Below are 13,849 nucleotides of genomic sequence, written 5' to 3' on the forward strand. Positions count from 1 at the left end.
TGGTGAAGACAGATAATTACCTTTGATGCAAAGCACCTATTAACTCGGTTTGCATTTTATGAAAGAGGTGTGACATATGATGCTCCTGGTAACCTCTGCAGATAACATGAATGTTGAAGTTGCCAGCCTCTTTGATTTTGTATCTGCGAACCCAGGTCCCCCTGGAGCTTCCTTATTTAAGTTTGAGGACAGCATGCTGTTTTATAGCCTCTTATCTCAAAAATACAAGGATCCTTTTTTTTTTTGTAAAAAATAAATAAAACCTACTGAACTTGAACTTGATTCTACCTGGATGCAAATCAGACCCTTGGTTTCCCCAGCTCTGATGGAGGCCTGATCTACAGGAAGAGTTTCAGGTGTCCGCATATTTGTTACCCATTTGCTTTTCTTCCTGGCCCTGTTTTCCATCCTGCCTCCAACCCATCTAGCTCCCCCTTTGCTGAGGTGAGGAACTTCAGTCTTGCAACCTGCAGTGTAACTTAAATTGAGAGAAAAACCACAAACTCCTACCTCCAGTAGCACCCTCCTCCTGGGCAGTGGCCCCTTCGCAAGTGCTGTGGGCATCCCCAGCATCGTCCTCTCCTTGCGGCTGGCTCTCAGCACCTGCAGCGGCTCCTTCCAGGCTCTCCCTTCGCTGCCAGACCTCCCCCAGCTCCTCCTGGGCAGGTGACGTGGCTGATTCTGCCCCTGGTCCTTCCTCTTCCCCACCAGGCACCTGAACCACAGGTAAAGGAACAGGTGTGCATATGGAATCCTGCGACCCTTCGGCAGGGCCACCACTGGTGGGCTCCACGGCACAGGCTCCATCTTCCTCCTCCTGAGAAGAAAAAGCTGGAGTTTCAGGATACCGTGCACTCTCCAGAGAGGAGCACCGTGTCTCCACCGAGGACAGCTGTGTGGTCACGCTCTCATTGCAGGAGCTGTCCGCGCCTTCCAGGTCACTCTCGCCCTCGGGCCTGGTGCTCGCTTCGCTCACACTCTCTGTCCGGGCAGGGTCACTGGGTTCTGTTTCAGAGGACACCTGGGAAGGTTCAGAGCCCTGGTCAAGGGACTCAGTCTCACTGATGGCTCTTCGGCTACCCCCGGACGTGTCAGAAGTCCCTGTGTCTGCCCCACTTGTGGGCTGGTCTACCTCCTGAGAGCCACACAGTTCGGAGCTGCCATGGTCAGCACCGGGTAGAGGCTCTGGGCCAGTTTCACTTTCCTCTGGGGCAGGGCCTGGGGCCAAGGTGCTATCTGCAAGCTCTGGAGGATTTTCTGGCTTCTCCTCCATGGAAGCAGCATCCTGCACAGAGGCTTCCCCATTCTCAACTGGGGTGTCCTCTGGCTTTGTCTGGGATGCCAGGCTCCCGTCATCTGCTCTCGATGCCCTGCTGAACATAATCAGCCCCCCTTCCTCCTCCAAGGATGATGGGTAACCCAGGTCTTGCTGGAACTCGTGGTCTTCTTCATCTGAATCAATATGAAGCATTGCATTGAGTCTCGTGTCAGTGGGAAAACTACTCCTTAGTTTGGGAGAGGCTCCCATGGGCCTCTCGGAGCAAGCTGCCGCCCCAGACCTGGAAGGGCCATTGTGCTCCAGAGCATCTAAGTAATCATTGAGTGAATCCTGGCGTCCACGGGGAGGTGAGGTCCGTGAGGAAGTGGAGGTGAGTTCCTCTGTGTCTATTTCCAGAGTGGAGCTAGTCCTGAAAGAATGCTTGGGGGTCCCGTCGGCAGCACTTTCCTCGGAAATCGGCCCGTTAGCACAAATCGGACTCCCGGGCATGTCCTCATCATCTGAAGGGCTCCCCAGGTCTCCGTTTACAGTATTGACTCCCAGTATTGTGCCAACGGCTTCTGGAGAAGCATCTGCATGAGACAAGAGCTTTTATGAAAATGAACTAGAAATACTGAATGACCACGTAATGACCAATTGTTTGCCGTCCATCAGTCCCAACTATCTCATCTTCACATAGAGGCCTCTTGGTAGGACTGCTGCCTTGCTGAGAATGGCTGCTCAATATCAAAGGAGGACATGGACAGTCAGTTTGGCGTATGAGGGATGCATGTTGGTCCTGTTGAAAATTCTATAGCTTAGTTTCAAACGGCAGGTACAAACCTAAGAGACAGATTTTGATCAGCAGGCTTTCCTAACTGCTTCAAAAACTTTAGTAATTATGTGACAGCTATTTTATTCTGAGAACAGGACACCAGTTCAACTTTATTCAAACGTGAACTTACAACTGAATTAGTTAGCAACTTTTCCCTCTCTTTATAGACTCACCTTCATGAACAGAAGACGTAACCTCTACTTTAAACTGGAGGTACCCGCTCACGTGGTCAGCTGGAAGCCTCCTGCCAAGGTTGTAGCTGAGCATTTGATCTCTGCAAGAGGAGAGATGGTTCTTTCATCCTTATTACACTGACGTCACCGTCTTCCCACAGACCATGCCCAAATCCCACTGATTTCTTTTAAAACCTTCAGACTCATAAATAAAGAGAAATAAGACACTCAAGATACATTCAGTCCAATGTAATGTTATTCATTTGCATAAATGCACTTATAAACCCAAGGACAAGAGGAAATTGTTGTTGTAAGGAAAATTATTAGTAACATCAGAAAATATAACACGTCTTATTTTAAGATTCTTTATAAAAGATGCTGGTTTCTCTCTCTCACCTCTCAGCTAAGAACTTTCACCTGACGGCACAGAAGGCTCTTTACTATAGTGTTCCTGAGGACCAAGAGCTGAGTTAGGAGACAGCAGCACAAGAACACAACATCCAGCCCTAGCTGGGTAGCAGCTCCAGCTGATCTCGCCTTCCTCGCCTGCAAGGCAGGGCCTGTTGGCCCTTACTGTTGGAGAGCTTGGCCTAGCAGGGATTCATGGGTGTCTTGTGAGAGACACTAATATGGTCTAGCTGGAGAAGCTAGATGTGTCTAGGGTGGGGTCATGCCTAATTCCTAGAACTGTGCTAGAAGAGACCACACTGGGCCTGCCCAGTTTTTGGTTCACCTTGGTCCCAGACTTGGACTTCCATCCTCCACAAAAATGGAGCTGCATATCTCTTTCAAGGCTGTGCCTGTTTATCAAGGTCAAGTGCAACTCATTTTCTAGAATGCAAATAACACTTATTTGGAATCAAAAGGCTTATTCTTCATTAAGGAGAATAATCAAAAGGATAAGAACGAAAGCACACCATCTCTGCTCTCACACTGCCCTCTGCTGGTTATTTCAGAAGGAAAACATTCATTATTGTACAACTAAGCACCTCTAAGTCAGCTATTTATTATTAGCTTACATAATTTTTTTGTTCTGAGCTCCTCAGTAAAATCCCACACTAATATAAAATTCCAGTTCACCTCTTATGAATTCCTCTGACTTCACAGCAAGAATTTCATAGAACAATGTGATTTTTTTCTTTCTAAAATTTTATTTATTCATTTATTTTGCAGAAGATTAATTTCTTTACCCTTTTCTTTTTCTACTCCAGTTTGATGCTATAATAGGTTTTTCTTGATTGATGCTTTTTAAAATGCTTCATGCTGCCACGGTAATTGCCTAATATGTACCAGGCACTCTCTGACAAAAGCTTTGCATGCATCACCTCTCTTCACGCTCCTAACAACTCTGCAAGTGTCGGCCCTGTTTTTTAGAGGAGAAAACTAAGACACGGGGAGGGTAAGTAACTCGCTCAAGAGGCCAGACAACTATTAAGTCACAGAGTGGGGATTAAACACAGGTTCCTCTGGCACAGAAGCTCCTGTTCTGCAGTCACTGTATCATGATCTCATTCGATGTACATCCTCAGTCATTCTCACGCTTTCCATAGCATGTATTTTAATGACAGACTTATGTATGGGCCACCTTAACATCACGATTGCTATCAAAATGATTTTTCAACTTACAGGAGTGCTTTAAGAGAAATTCTTCCACAATGGGATACACAGGTATTTGTAACTGTTAGGCATCTTAGATATGTTAACTGTTCTTACATTAGAGTGCTCCTGTAACATCATGTAATAGCTGTGATCAGTCTAATGGCAAGGATATCTTTTCTTCTACTCACCACTGTATTTCCAGCAGTTAGACAGTGCCTGACACACAGGGATGCTTGATGCTTGATATTTGTCCATTAGTGCATCTGCCTAGCAACAAATTATATGGAACTGCTCTCTACATTGTCGGGCCTCTCCCATCTCTTTGGACATTCAGTCCTTTAATAATAAAATCCTCATTTCTTTGTGGGAAAAAAAAAAACTCCCTGTTCCCTGGCCAATCTAAGCAAAGTGGTGGTTTTAATGATAAAGATTATAGAAGTGATGCATTTTAGCCAGGGAAGTGAGTGTTTCATAAGAACTCTAAGGAAAGAATTATATCTATCATTTTTGCTCACTATTTCACCTTCAATTCACAACACAATGCTTGACATTTAGTAGGTACCTAATATATATGTAATAATTAATTAACAAATGAGATTGTTTGGAAACAAGAATTTTAACTGGCTTCAGAGATGTTCACTGACAAAACACTCTGCTTAGCCATTCAAGCTATACATACAGTCAATCTCCTCTATTTGCCATAGATTCTAAGCCAAGAGTTCATCTCATGCTAAGGGCCAGTCAGGGGATTCAGCTGGTAGCCTGTTCTTGTCCACTGTCATCCTGCCTCATCCTGCCTCCTGCTGTGATACATCATTAAGAAGGATATATTATCCATTACTGTGACATGTTATTGTTAACTATAAATGCCACAAAACTTTCACCAGCTGACTGAGGCATTCTCTCACTAATGTAATGAGAGGAAGTGACAGAGCATGGGAAACCGATGTGCTTTTCTGAAAGAATACAGGCCATGCTATGAAAAAATGTCACATTCAAAGACATGCTTGAAATAAGTAATTAGTAAGGAGTCCTAGCTTGTACTGTAAAACCCCATCTTATAAGACTTCAACTATCTCAGAGTTGCAGTCATATCAAAGTGCAGCATTTTTCAAGATGTATCAATGATGGGGCCGGCACTGTGGCATAGTAGGCTAAGCCTCTACCTGCAGCACTGGCATCCCATATAGGCACCTGTTTGTGTGACTGCTCCACTTGCCATCCAGCTCTCTGCTATGGCCTGAGAGATCAGTGGAAAATGGCCTAAATGCTTGGGCTCCTGCCCCCACGTGGGGACCCAGAAGAAGTTCCTGGCTCTTGGCTTCCGATTGGCCCATATCTGGTGGATGCAGACACTTGAGGAGGAACCGGTGGACGGAAGACCTCTCTTTCAGTCTTTCCCTTTCTCTGTCTGTGACTTTGCCTCTCAAATAAATAAATAAATAAATAGCTAAAAAGAAAGATACATCAAGGACTTACTGGAAAGCGACAATCAGGTCAGAAATATGCTAACACATCTGAATGCTAACAGCTGACATGCTAATATGTGCTATCATTCTTATTTTTAATAAAGCAAATCACTGTATCAGGCAATGCTCTAACTTTGTAGAGAAATATCTCAAAATTCTGACATTTTACAAATGCTGGACTTCCTTTCCATATACATGGAATCCAGGACTGGCATCCTCAGGATGCTCAGTTCTTTACAAGACTAAATAAAGTCAGCAAATTAACCAATTATTTCAACCACTGTTTTGTTTTTCCTTGATCGTTTTTATTGCTATACATAAAATCAACACCTTTCTGAATATCATATATCATGTAAATTATAATTATATATATTCAGTGAATGACATATGAGGGAGTCATCAAAAAGTATATTGAAAATTGCACATTATCTTTTAATTCCATTTTCCATGAACCTTTTTAAAGTTCCTTCATGTGATATCTACTGTAGTTAATTCATACTTCAAATTCTTTTACGTTCTGTAAGTACAATCTTAAAACACTTTCTATATATATAATTTTAAGTGTAGGTGAAGGAACTTCAAAAAGTTCATGGTAATGGAATTAAACGAAATATTTATTTTGGTGCAAACATTTTTGAAATTCATGCACAGTTTTTCATAAACTGTATTTCCATGAACTTTTTAAAGACCTCTTGTATTATTTCTACTAGAACCTATAATCACTATTTTTAAAATAATTATAATTTCCCAGATTTTACCAGATAAAGCAAGCTGCTAGAATTACACTATAATATTCCTACTATACATGAGCTGCTCAACCACAAAATCCATTGCCTATGATGGCCAGAGAATTAGAATCCATTAGAATCTCTTTCAGATTTTGAAAGGGCCTTAGATATCATCTTGTCTGAGCACATTATTATTCAGATGAGGAAACTAATTATCAAAAATATTGTGACTTGTCAGAGGTAAACAGTTCATCATCTGCAGTGTAATTAGAAATGGTCAACCTTTCTCAGGTTGCTAGAGTATGTCAGTCCTTCAGGTATTGCAGAAAATCCAGGATTCTAGAACACACCAATCTGCTCAAATCCTAGCTCTACCACTTGCTTGCTAGTCTCAGATGCCTCATCTCTGAAATGGGTATTAATATACTGTGTACCTCTGAGAGATGCTGAGCTTATGAGTATAATGCACGTGCCTCTTGACATAGGATAAGCCCCTAGGATCATAGGTGATTATCATTACTACCACTAGTAGTAATACTACTGCTGCTAGTACTTGCAGTACTGCTACTACTGCTAATGCTGCTATTGCTACTACTGTTACTGCTGCTGCTGCTACTCCTAGTACCACTACTATTGCCATATGTTCATAATGTTCTACAACGAAAAGATACAGCATAAGATGTCTCCTAGTGCTACCTTAAGGCAGTCCTGTTCCTGAGTTTGCTGGTATTTACTATGTAAAAACACATGTAACATTCATAATAAGGGATGGAGGCAGTCATGATTTCTTAACTACTTTATTCACAACTTGGGAAAATGCTCACAGAAAGAAAGCTGACATCGAATCACATTTTAAAATTCAATGAATTAATTCTAGTTGCCTGAATAGAATGTTAATGTCTAGGGGCTTGACTATTAATATCACGTCACTGTCTAGGTCTTATATTTAAAGGTCCCTAAACAAGCTTGTCTGTTTTCAAAAAAAAAAAAAAAAAAAAAGTCCTTTGGATGAGATCAATCAAGATAACTGTCAGTCTGACACTAGAATTCTGTTCTAGGCAGATGGTTTTACAGCAAGATTTCACTGTACTCAAAAACAGTTGAACACTGAGATTTGACACTGAAATGCTAATGGGAGGTACCTCTGGGAAAAAGTAAACATATCCCCAAAAGGTAACTACTAATTTATTAATAATTCATTAATTTTATTTTAATTAAAACAAAATGCTTTTTGTTCAGTACATTTTAATGAGGGGATGAGTATTTTTATTTTTAAAAGAATGATGTTACTACTTCTTATCAGTCAGAAAGTTCCAAGGACTACTGTCATTTCAGTTGCTTCTTGAACAGACTAATCTCAGCAAGTAAGGGCTGCTTACCCGATGGCTTGTCGCTCCAGCAGCCTCTGCACGGGAATGGTTAGTTTCCCCAGGAAACGCTTGATGATGGGACGGCTCTTGGCAAATTTGTCTTTAATTTCAATTTCTAAGACATCAGTAAGCAATGCAAAAAACGAATATTTCTGAAAACAAAAATAGATAATATGTTGGCTCAAGACAAGGACAAATATTATATCACTTTATTATTATTGTAGGAAAATCTATGTCATATTCTAATGATACACCCAGTTCACACTGCTACAAGCATCTGCAGCTATTGTCAATCCTTTACTCACTCGGCATCATTAGCATTCAGAATTATGGAAACAGTGAAGGATCGTATGGCAAAAGAAACTCAGTCAATCCTGCAGTCTTTCTTGGTTTAATAGTTTCAAGAGATGTTATCAAATATTAAATTATGGACACTACAATTCTAGTATTCACTAAACTTATTCTAATGCTTTGATATTTAACATCTAGTTATAGGATGGGTAAGGATTAACCAGTATTTTTGATTTATGGCAGTTTTATTTCCTAATTTGGGATTTTGAAGTTGCAAAGTATAGTTTAAAATATTCTTCCATTAGTGGTTATAGTAAGATCATCTGCAGAATATTCCAGTTTCTCTGATGAATATTAAAATAAAACAATATTGTAATGGAACTTTTACCTAATTTTAAATGGCACACAGGGGCACTTCCTCAGGGACAGAAAAATCAAAGTATGAGGTTGAGGAGACAGGATTTGTTGTTTTAAGAATGCCATTGGAGAAAATTGGGCTGATCACTAATCAGAATACTAAATGAGTAACTTTTCTCAGGTTCAAAAACTTTTATATATATTATCTTTATTTCATCTCTACAAAAATAAATGTTTGAAGATAAGAGTCTCAGGATAAGTACATGATACAGTCAGAAATTAACGTAAATCATTCCACCCCTTCCCTGACAGCACCCATGCAACCACAGTGATGGGAATAGGGATGGGAAGCTTTACATTTAGGCACCAATAAGTTTATTTAGTCATGACAGCTACAATTCATCAAAGGCATACAACCTGGCAGTCTACTTATTGGAACATGCACCCATCTAGAACAAGAAATGTGAATTCAGCCACACATTAGCCTTTGAGTGACTAGTCACACAAACACAGTAAGACTCAATTTTTTAATCTCCAAAATGGAGAGGTGCTAATCTCATCCCTTCTGCTCCCCCATAAGGTTTGCACTGGGGATGTGGGTACACAATCTGCAAACAGAAAATGTTCAAAAAATAAAGTAATCACTCATTTCGTGACCATATCCATTATGTGCCTGCTGGAGCTCATACTGAGATAGATTTTATGTCTAGGTTTGGAAATTTGTTACATTTAGGAGTATGCTTTTAAGAGTTACTGCCATTTTGAAATCATAATTGGATTCTTAGACCATTTATAAGAATGCAAGCAATACTCACTTAGTTGATAACCACACAAAGTGCCAAGGAGAAGGACCTTGCTGTGCTAGCAGGTCTCAAACAGCCATACCTTTTCTCCAGTTGGTCTTAGATCCTCTGAAATATCTCTCTCTAATGAAATATTTCTACAACTGCTGGGGCATATTGTTGTCACTAAGCATTTAGGATAGGAACTAATTAATGGGGAAGTTCTAGGCCAAAAGAAGTTGACCCAGAGACATGCCAACGCTAGTAGGTGAGACCTGCCTCAGATCCCTGAGAAATGCCGGTAGAGTACATGGTTTGGTCACTCAATGAAAAATGACACCTGGTGTTCCTTGTTTGACTTTCTGTAGTTCTAGTGAGAAAGAAAAAAAAAAAAACTTTGCTTGACTTCATTAATATAGTGCACTGTGATGACTGGTAGTATAATATAGCTGTGAGGAAGTTTAAAAGATCATCAACACAATCACACAATCTGGTTTCACTTGGGATGACAACACCTTGAATGGTTCATCTAATTAACAAAATTTAGAAACCCATAAAACGTTTGCCAAAGACCAAAAGGAAAGAAATCCCTTTAGTCTATATGAATACATGCTAGAACAAAATACCAAAAATATAATCAGTATGACTGATTTTTCCTTTTGATTCAGGCTCTGCAACGGCTCTATTGAACAATGTCACTGATTCTGTCCTTGTTTAAAATTTTAATTTTGTTCATCATTATTCTTTGCATTACTTTTGATTTTCTTAAAATATGCATTAACATACTGATTTGGAGGGCCAGTATTGTGGCATAATGGATTAAGTTTCTACCTGCAATGCTAGTATCCCATATGGGTGCCAGTTTGAGTCCTAGCTCCTCCACTTCCAATCTAGCTCCCTGCTAATGTGCCGGGGAAAGCAACAGAGGTGGCCCAAGTACTTGGCCCTTGTACCCATGTAGGAGGCTTAGAAGAAGCTTTTGCTTTGGCCTAGCCCAGCCCCTGCTGTTGCAGCCATTCTCTCTCTCTCTCTCTCTCTCTCTCTTTCAACTCTTTTTTCAAATAAATAAAAATAAATAAGTAAATGAAATTTTTAAAACGATCCTTATTTTGATTCCTAGTCTTTTGGCAGCACATTAAGTTGTGCCCCTGCAGTGACAACCTCAATTGTCTCACCCTAGACCTGGCTCCTGTGTCCAACAGAACGCTAAGACTCCTTACTCACATTGCCCATTCCCATAAATAGTTCAATGATGCAGGGCCCAGGAAGCAAGGTGGTCCTGCCAACTTCCCAGCAGTGAAGTCACAGACTCCTCAAGATCATCTTACCTCTCGGTGCCAAATGGGATTGGTGGTGTTACTGATGATAGTAGACCTTCTCTCCTGCCCATGGTGGGCACAGGTGGGGAAACTGCTTTTCTTTCCTGGCTGAATGGACATCTTAAGATAAGGGTCAGGATTGAAGAACATCCCTTTCTTTAGACCAACTGCCCTAAGGTCTTTAAAGAAGGAAAAGTGGAAAGAAGGAGGGAGACACAAAGAGAGAACAGGAAGGAGGAAAGCACAGAAGGTAGAAGGAAGAACGCATACAACCAGATTAGAACTAGCAGTTCAAAGACAATTTGCTCTTACATAATCACAAAGGAAGCTCTGAACATTAGTTATTTGGTAAAACAATAGGACAGTCATTCATACCAGGTTGTTTTCAGATAAGTGAAGACACCTGAGATATGGCAGGGGTTCCATGAATTTTTAGGCGATGCCTCTGCATGCATGGATTTCACAATCATTTTGCACCAAAATAAACCTATCTTTTAATTCAACTTTCCATGAATGTTTTGAAGTACCCCCCCCCCCGTATACATGAAAAGGAGTTTGGACTAAACTTAATTGGAGATAAAACTCTAGAGTGCACATTCATTTGTACCCCATTCAAAATGTCATATATATTCCATGAATGTGATGAATGTTAGATTTAAAGAGTAGACCAGAATAGAATTTTTAAATGTGAATGCTGCCTGCTGTTTTAAATAATTATCCCATTACCTTTGCCATAGTCTGCAAAGTAACTTAAATATTTGATGAAGGTTTTGTAACTCACCTTAGACTCACCAGTTGTTGTTTCACATTACAAAAATTCTAGCTGAGGTCCATTTAGTAAGAGTCTGATATTTTTTAATGGTCAGGTGAAATGACACAAAAATGCCGGAGATAAAGGCTGGCTCCCCTGGATCATGCCTTTCTTAGAATATAGCTTGAATAAGACAGGCTTGTGGACTAAGTGATCGTGGCCAGTGGGAAGAGGAAATTGTTTCTAGATAAATTCTTTTTTTAATTTAAGGTAAACAAATTACATGTATTTCAAGTTAAGATCAACCTAGCATGCTCCTAAATACTTTGGTTCTTCTAGCAATTCTGCACATGCCCACCCCTCCAAACCTCTTAAGACCTTTGAATTACAGAGGTCAGCTGGTGAACAAACCTTATATAGTGACCCTAAATTACTGGAGGTCACCAGAGTCATACCATGCATGTCTGTTTCCGAAACAAAAGGTCTTTCTTAAGAGGAAAAAAAATTGGCCTTGGGTCGCCCATAGAACCCTAGTCTCCGGAAAGTATGGGTTTCCTGGATAAGGCTCATCAATGGTGCTGAAGAATTCGTAGCCTATGTTATTGTGGCATAGCAAGATACACTGCCACTTGCAAAACCGTCATTCTATAATGGAGTCCTTGGAACCCATGTAATCCAGGATGGATTTCCTGGCTCTGGGCTTCAGCCTGACCGAGACCTGGTTGTTGTAGTCATTTGGGAGGGATTCAGCAGATGGAAGGGCTCACTCTCTCTCTTTCTCCCTTTTCTTCTGTCACTCTGCCTTTCAAATAAATAAACAAAAATTTAAAAGCAGAAAAGGACTGGTAGCCTAAAGGCATGTGAGGAAAACAGACTAAGACTGTTTAATGACATGTAACTGGAAGGAGACGGGAACAGCTTAATCTATCAGTCAGTACTGAAAAAGTCAGTGGAGAAGACCTGGTGTTAAGAACACTGCATGAAATATAGTAAGGTATTTGATCTGAAAACCAGGGGAAAAAAGAAAAGTAAGGAAACAGACAGGCACTTCAGAAAGGCTGCTGTAATCTCAATAGCCTTCCAGTCCCCACTCCTAACACTTCATAAACTACACACTCATTATTAAATGCAGCTTGGAATTTTATTGTCAATTTAATATTGCAACATGTTTTACTTAGCATAAAGTAGTTTTGAGAGGAAAAGACAATTTACACATTTCCTTTGATTCCTTTCTTGATTATGCTTGACTTGGACTCAAATACAGAATGATATCCTTTAGACGTTAATCTCCTTCCAAAGGGATTTATATGTAGTAAATAAACAGTAAAATGGACAGAAATTGCTGCCACAAACTCTCACAGACCTAAATCATTTACACACAAAAACTCCTTTGAACAAAGAGTATTCCACCTGATGGCTAAGTCACTGTGATGAGAACTGTCACTAATAGATAACTCTGAGAGCAAACTCTTCCACAATGGAACACTGCACAAAAGATCATTAACAAATATAATGAACTATCAATCATTTATAATCTGATTATTCAGTTCCCCTGATCATCTCATTTCTGCCATTGCTTCTCTTTTGCCTTCTACATATTTTATTGCCCATAAATATCTACACACCTATTAGGCCAAAGAAATACTCAAAGTCAAAGGCCAAAGACATACTAACTATCCTAGTTAAAGCTACATTTGGAGGAAGTTTAAAATATTAAAATGAAATTTTTACTTTGGCTAGAGAATTCAATTACTCGGTCTCTACTTAACCATAATCAAGAATAGAATATTTGTAAGCAGCCATTCTACAATGCTTCAATGTGCTCCAAAAAACATCATGCCTGTCAGTATGCTACAACCAGATTATAAATAGAGAGGGAGGGGCTGGTGTTGTGGTGTAGCAGGTAAAGCCACTGCCTAAACGCCAGCATTCTACAACCCTGGCCGTTACAACCGTCCAGGGAGTGAACCAGTGGATAGAAGATCCTCTCTCTTTGTCTGCCTCTCTCTGTGTAACTCTGACTTTCAAAATAAATAAATAAACCTTAAAATAAAATAAAATTAACACTATATAATTACTTTCATCTCCTATAATTTTTAAACATTCTGCACTAACCAAAACTGTCTGACCATATGGTAGGAAATGAAATAGATTTAAGGTAACTAGTCTCCATGTGAATGGACGTGGGATGCCGGACAAAGTATTTAAAGAAGCATTTGTATGTGTCCCAATGCTTATTTACCACTTTTTAGGAAAATTCCCTAGGATTGTTAACTTCCAGATGGTCATTCACCCATGGTGAATTAATAACATCCCCTCTCAAGTCAAAATCAACACAAGTTTCAAGTTCAGAATGATGTGGACCACTTGAAAACAAAGATTAATCATTCCAAACTAAGAATCCAATGCTATATAAAAAATATCATGTTTTATACCATAAATACATAAAATTTTTACTTCTCAATTTAATTTTTCCCTATAATATATGGCATGATCCAAAACAAACTGTGCTGAGCTAATGGGGTCTATTGTTATCTGCCTGTAACCAGGGTTTCAGTACCTGCAGGCCCTCAAGACTGTGAAGGTCTAGAGCAAACGTTGCCGGTCAAAGTGCTTTTAGGAAACAGATAAGGAGGCAGGGGAGAAGTACCACAGGCAGTGATACTTTGAGCATCTCTGTGAAAGCCTGGATATTTCTTAAATCTTGAGGGTACTGAAGAAAATATATTTACTGGCCAATTTTGAACCATAATCCACTACTGTACAACTTCAAAAATTCACCAGAGAACCAAAGCAAAAACTGTTGCAACAAACTGACTAACATACTTTTGTTGTTTGATAATTATATATTGTACAAGTATCTGTCTTTAAAACTTGAAATTTTGAAATTTGCTCTATTGGGAACATCTATTTTCAT

General features: G+C 39.9%; 1 protein-coding gene across 2 annotated transcripts in view; it reads right to left on the reverse strand.

Moving 5' to 3' along the window:
- HECW2 (HECT, C2 and WW domain containing E3 ubiquitin protein ligase 2) overlaps nt 1-13,849 on the reverse strand; it is a 335,902-nt gene that overhangs the window by 117,856 nt on the left and 204,197 nt on the right. For both annotated transcript variants that reach the window (XM_062189442.1, XM_062189447.1), the window contains 4 exons: nt 10,191-10,360; nt 7,442-7,584; nt 2,267-2,367; nt 511-1,851 (listed from right to left, as the gene is read on the reverse strand). In XM_062189442.1, coding sequence (XP_062045426.1) covers nt 511-1,851; nt 2,267-2,367; nt 7,442-7,584; nt 10,191-10,360 — 1,755 coding nt within the window. The remainder of the gene's footprint in view (nt 1-510; nt 1,852-2,266; nt 2,368-7,441; nt 7,585-10,190; nt 10,361-13,849) is intronic.

This window comes from Lepus europaeus, chromosome 1, assembly GCF_033115175.1.
Source record: "Lepus europaeus isolate LE1 chromosome 1, mLepTim1.pri, whole genome shotgun sequence".
Lineage (NCBI taxonomy): Eukaryota > Metazoa > Chordata > Mammalia > Lagomorpha > Leporidae > Lepus > Lepus europaeus.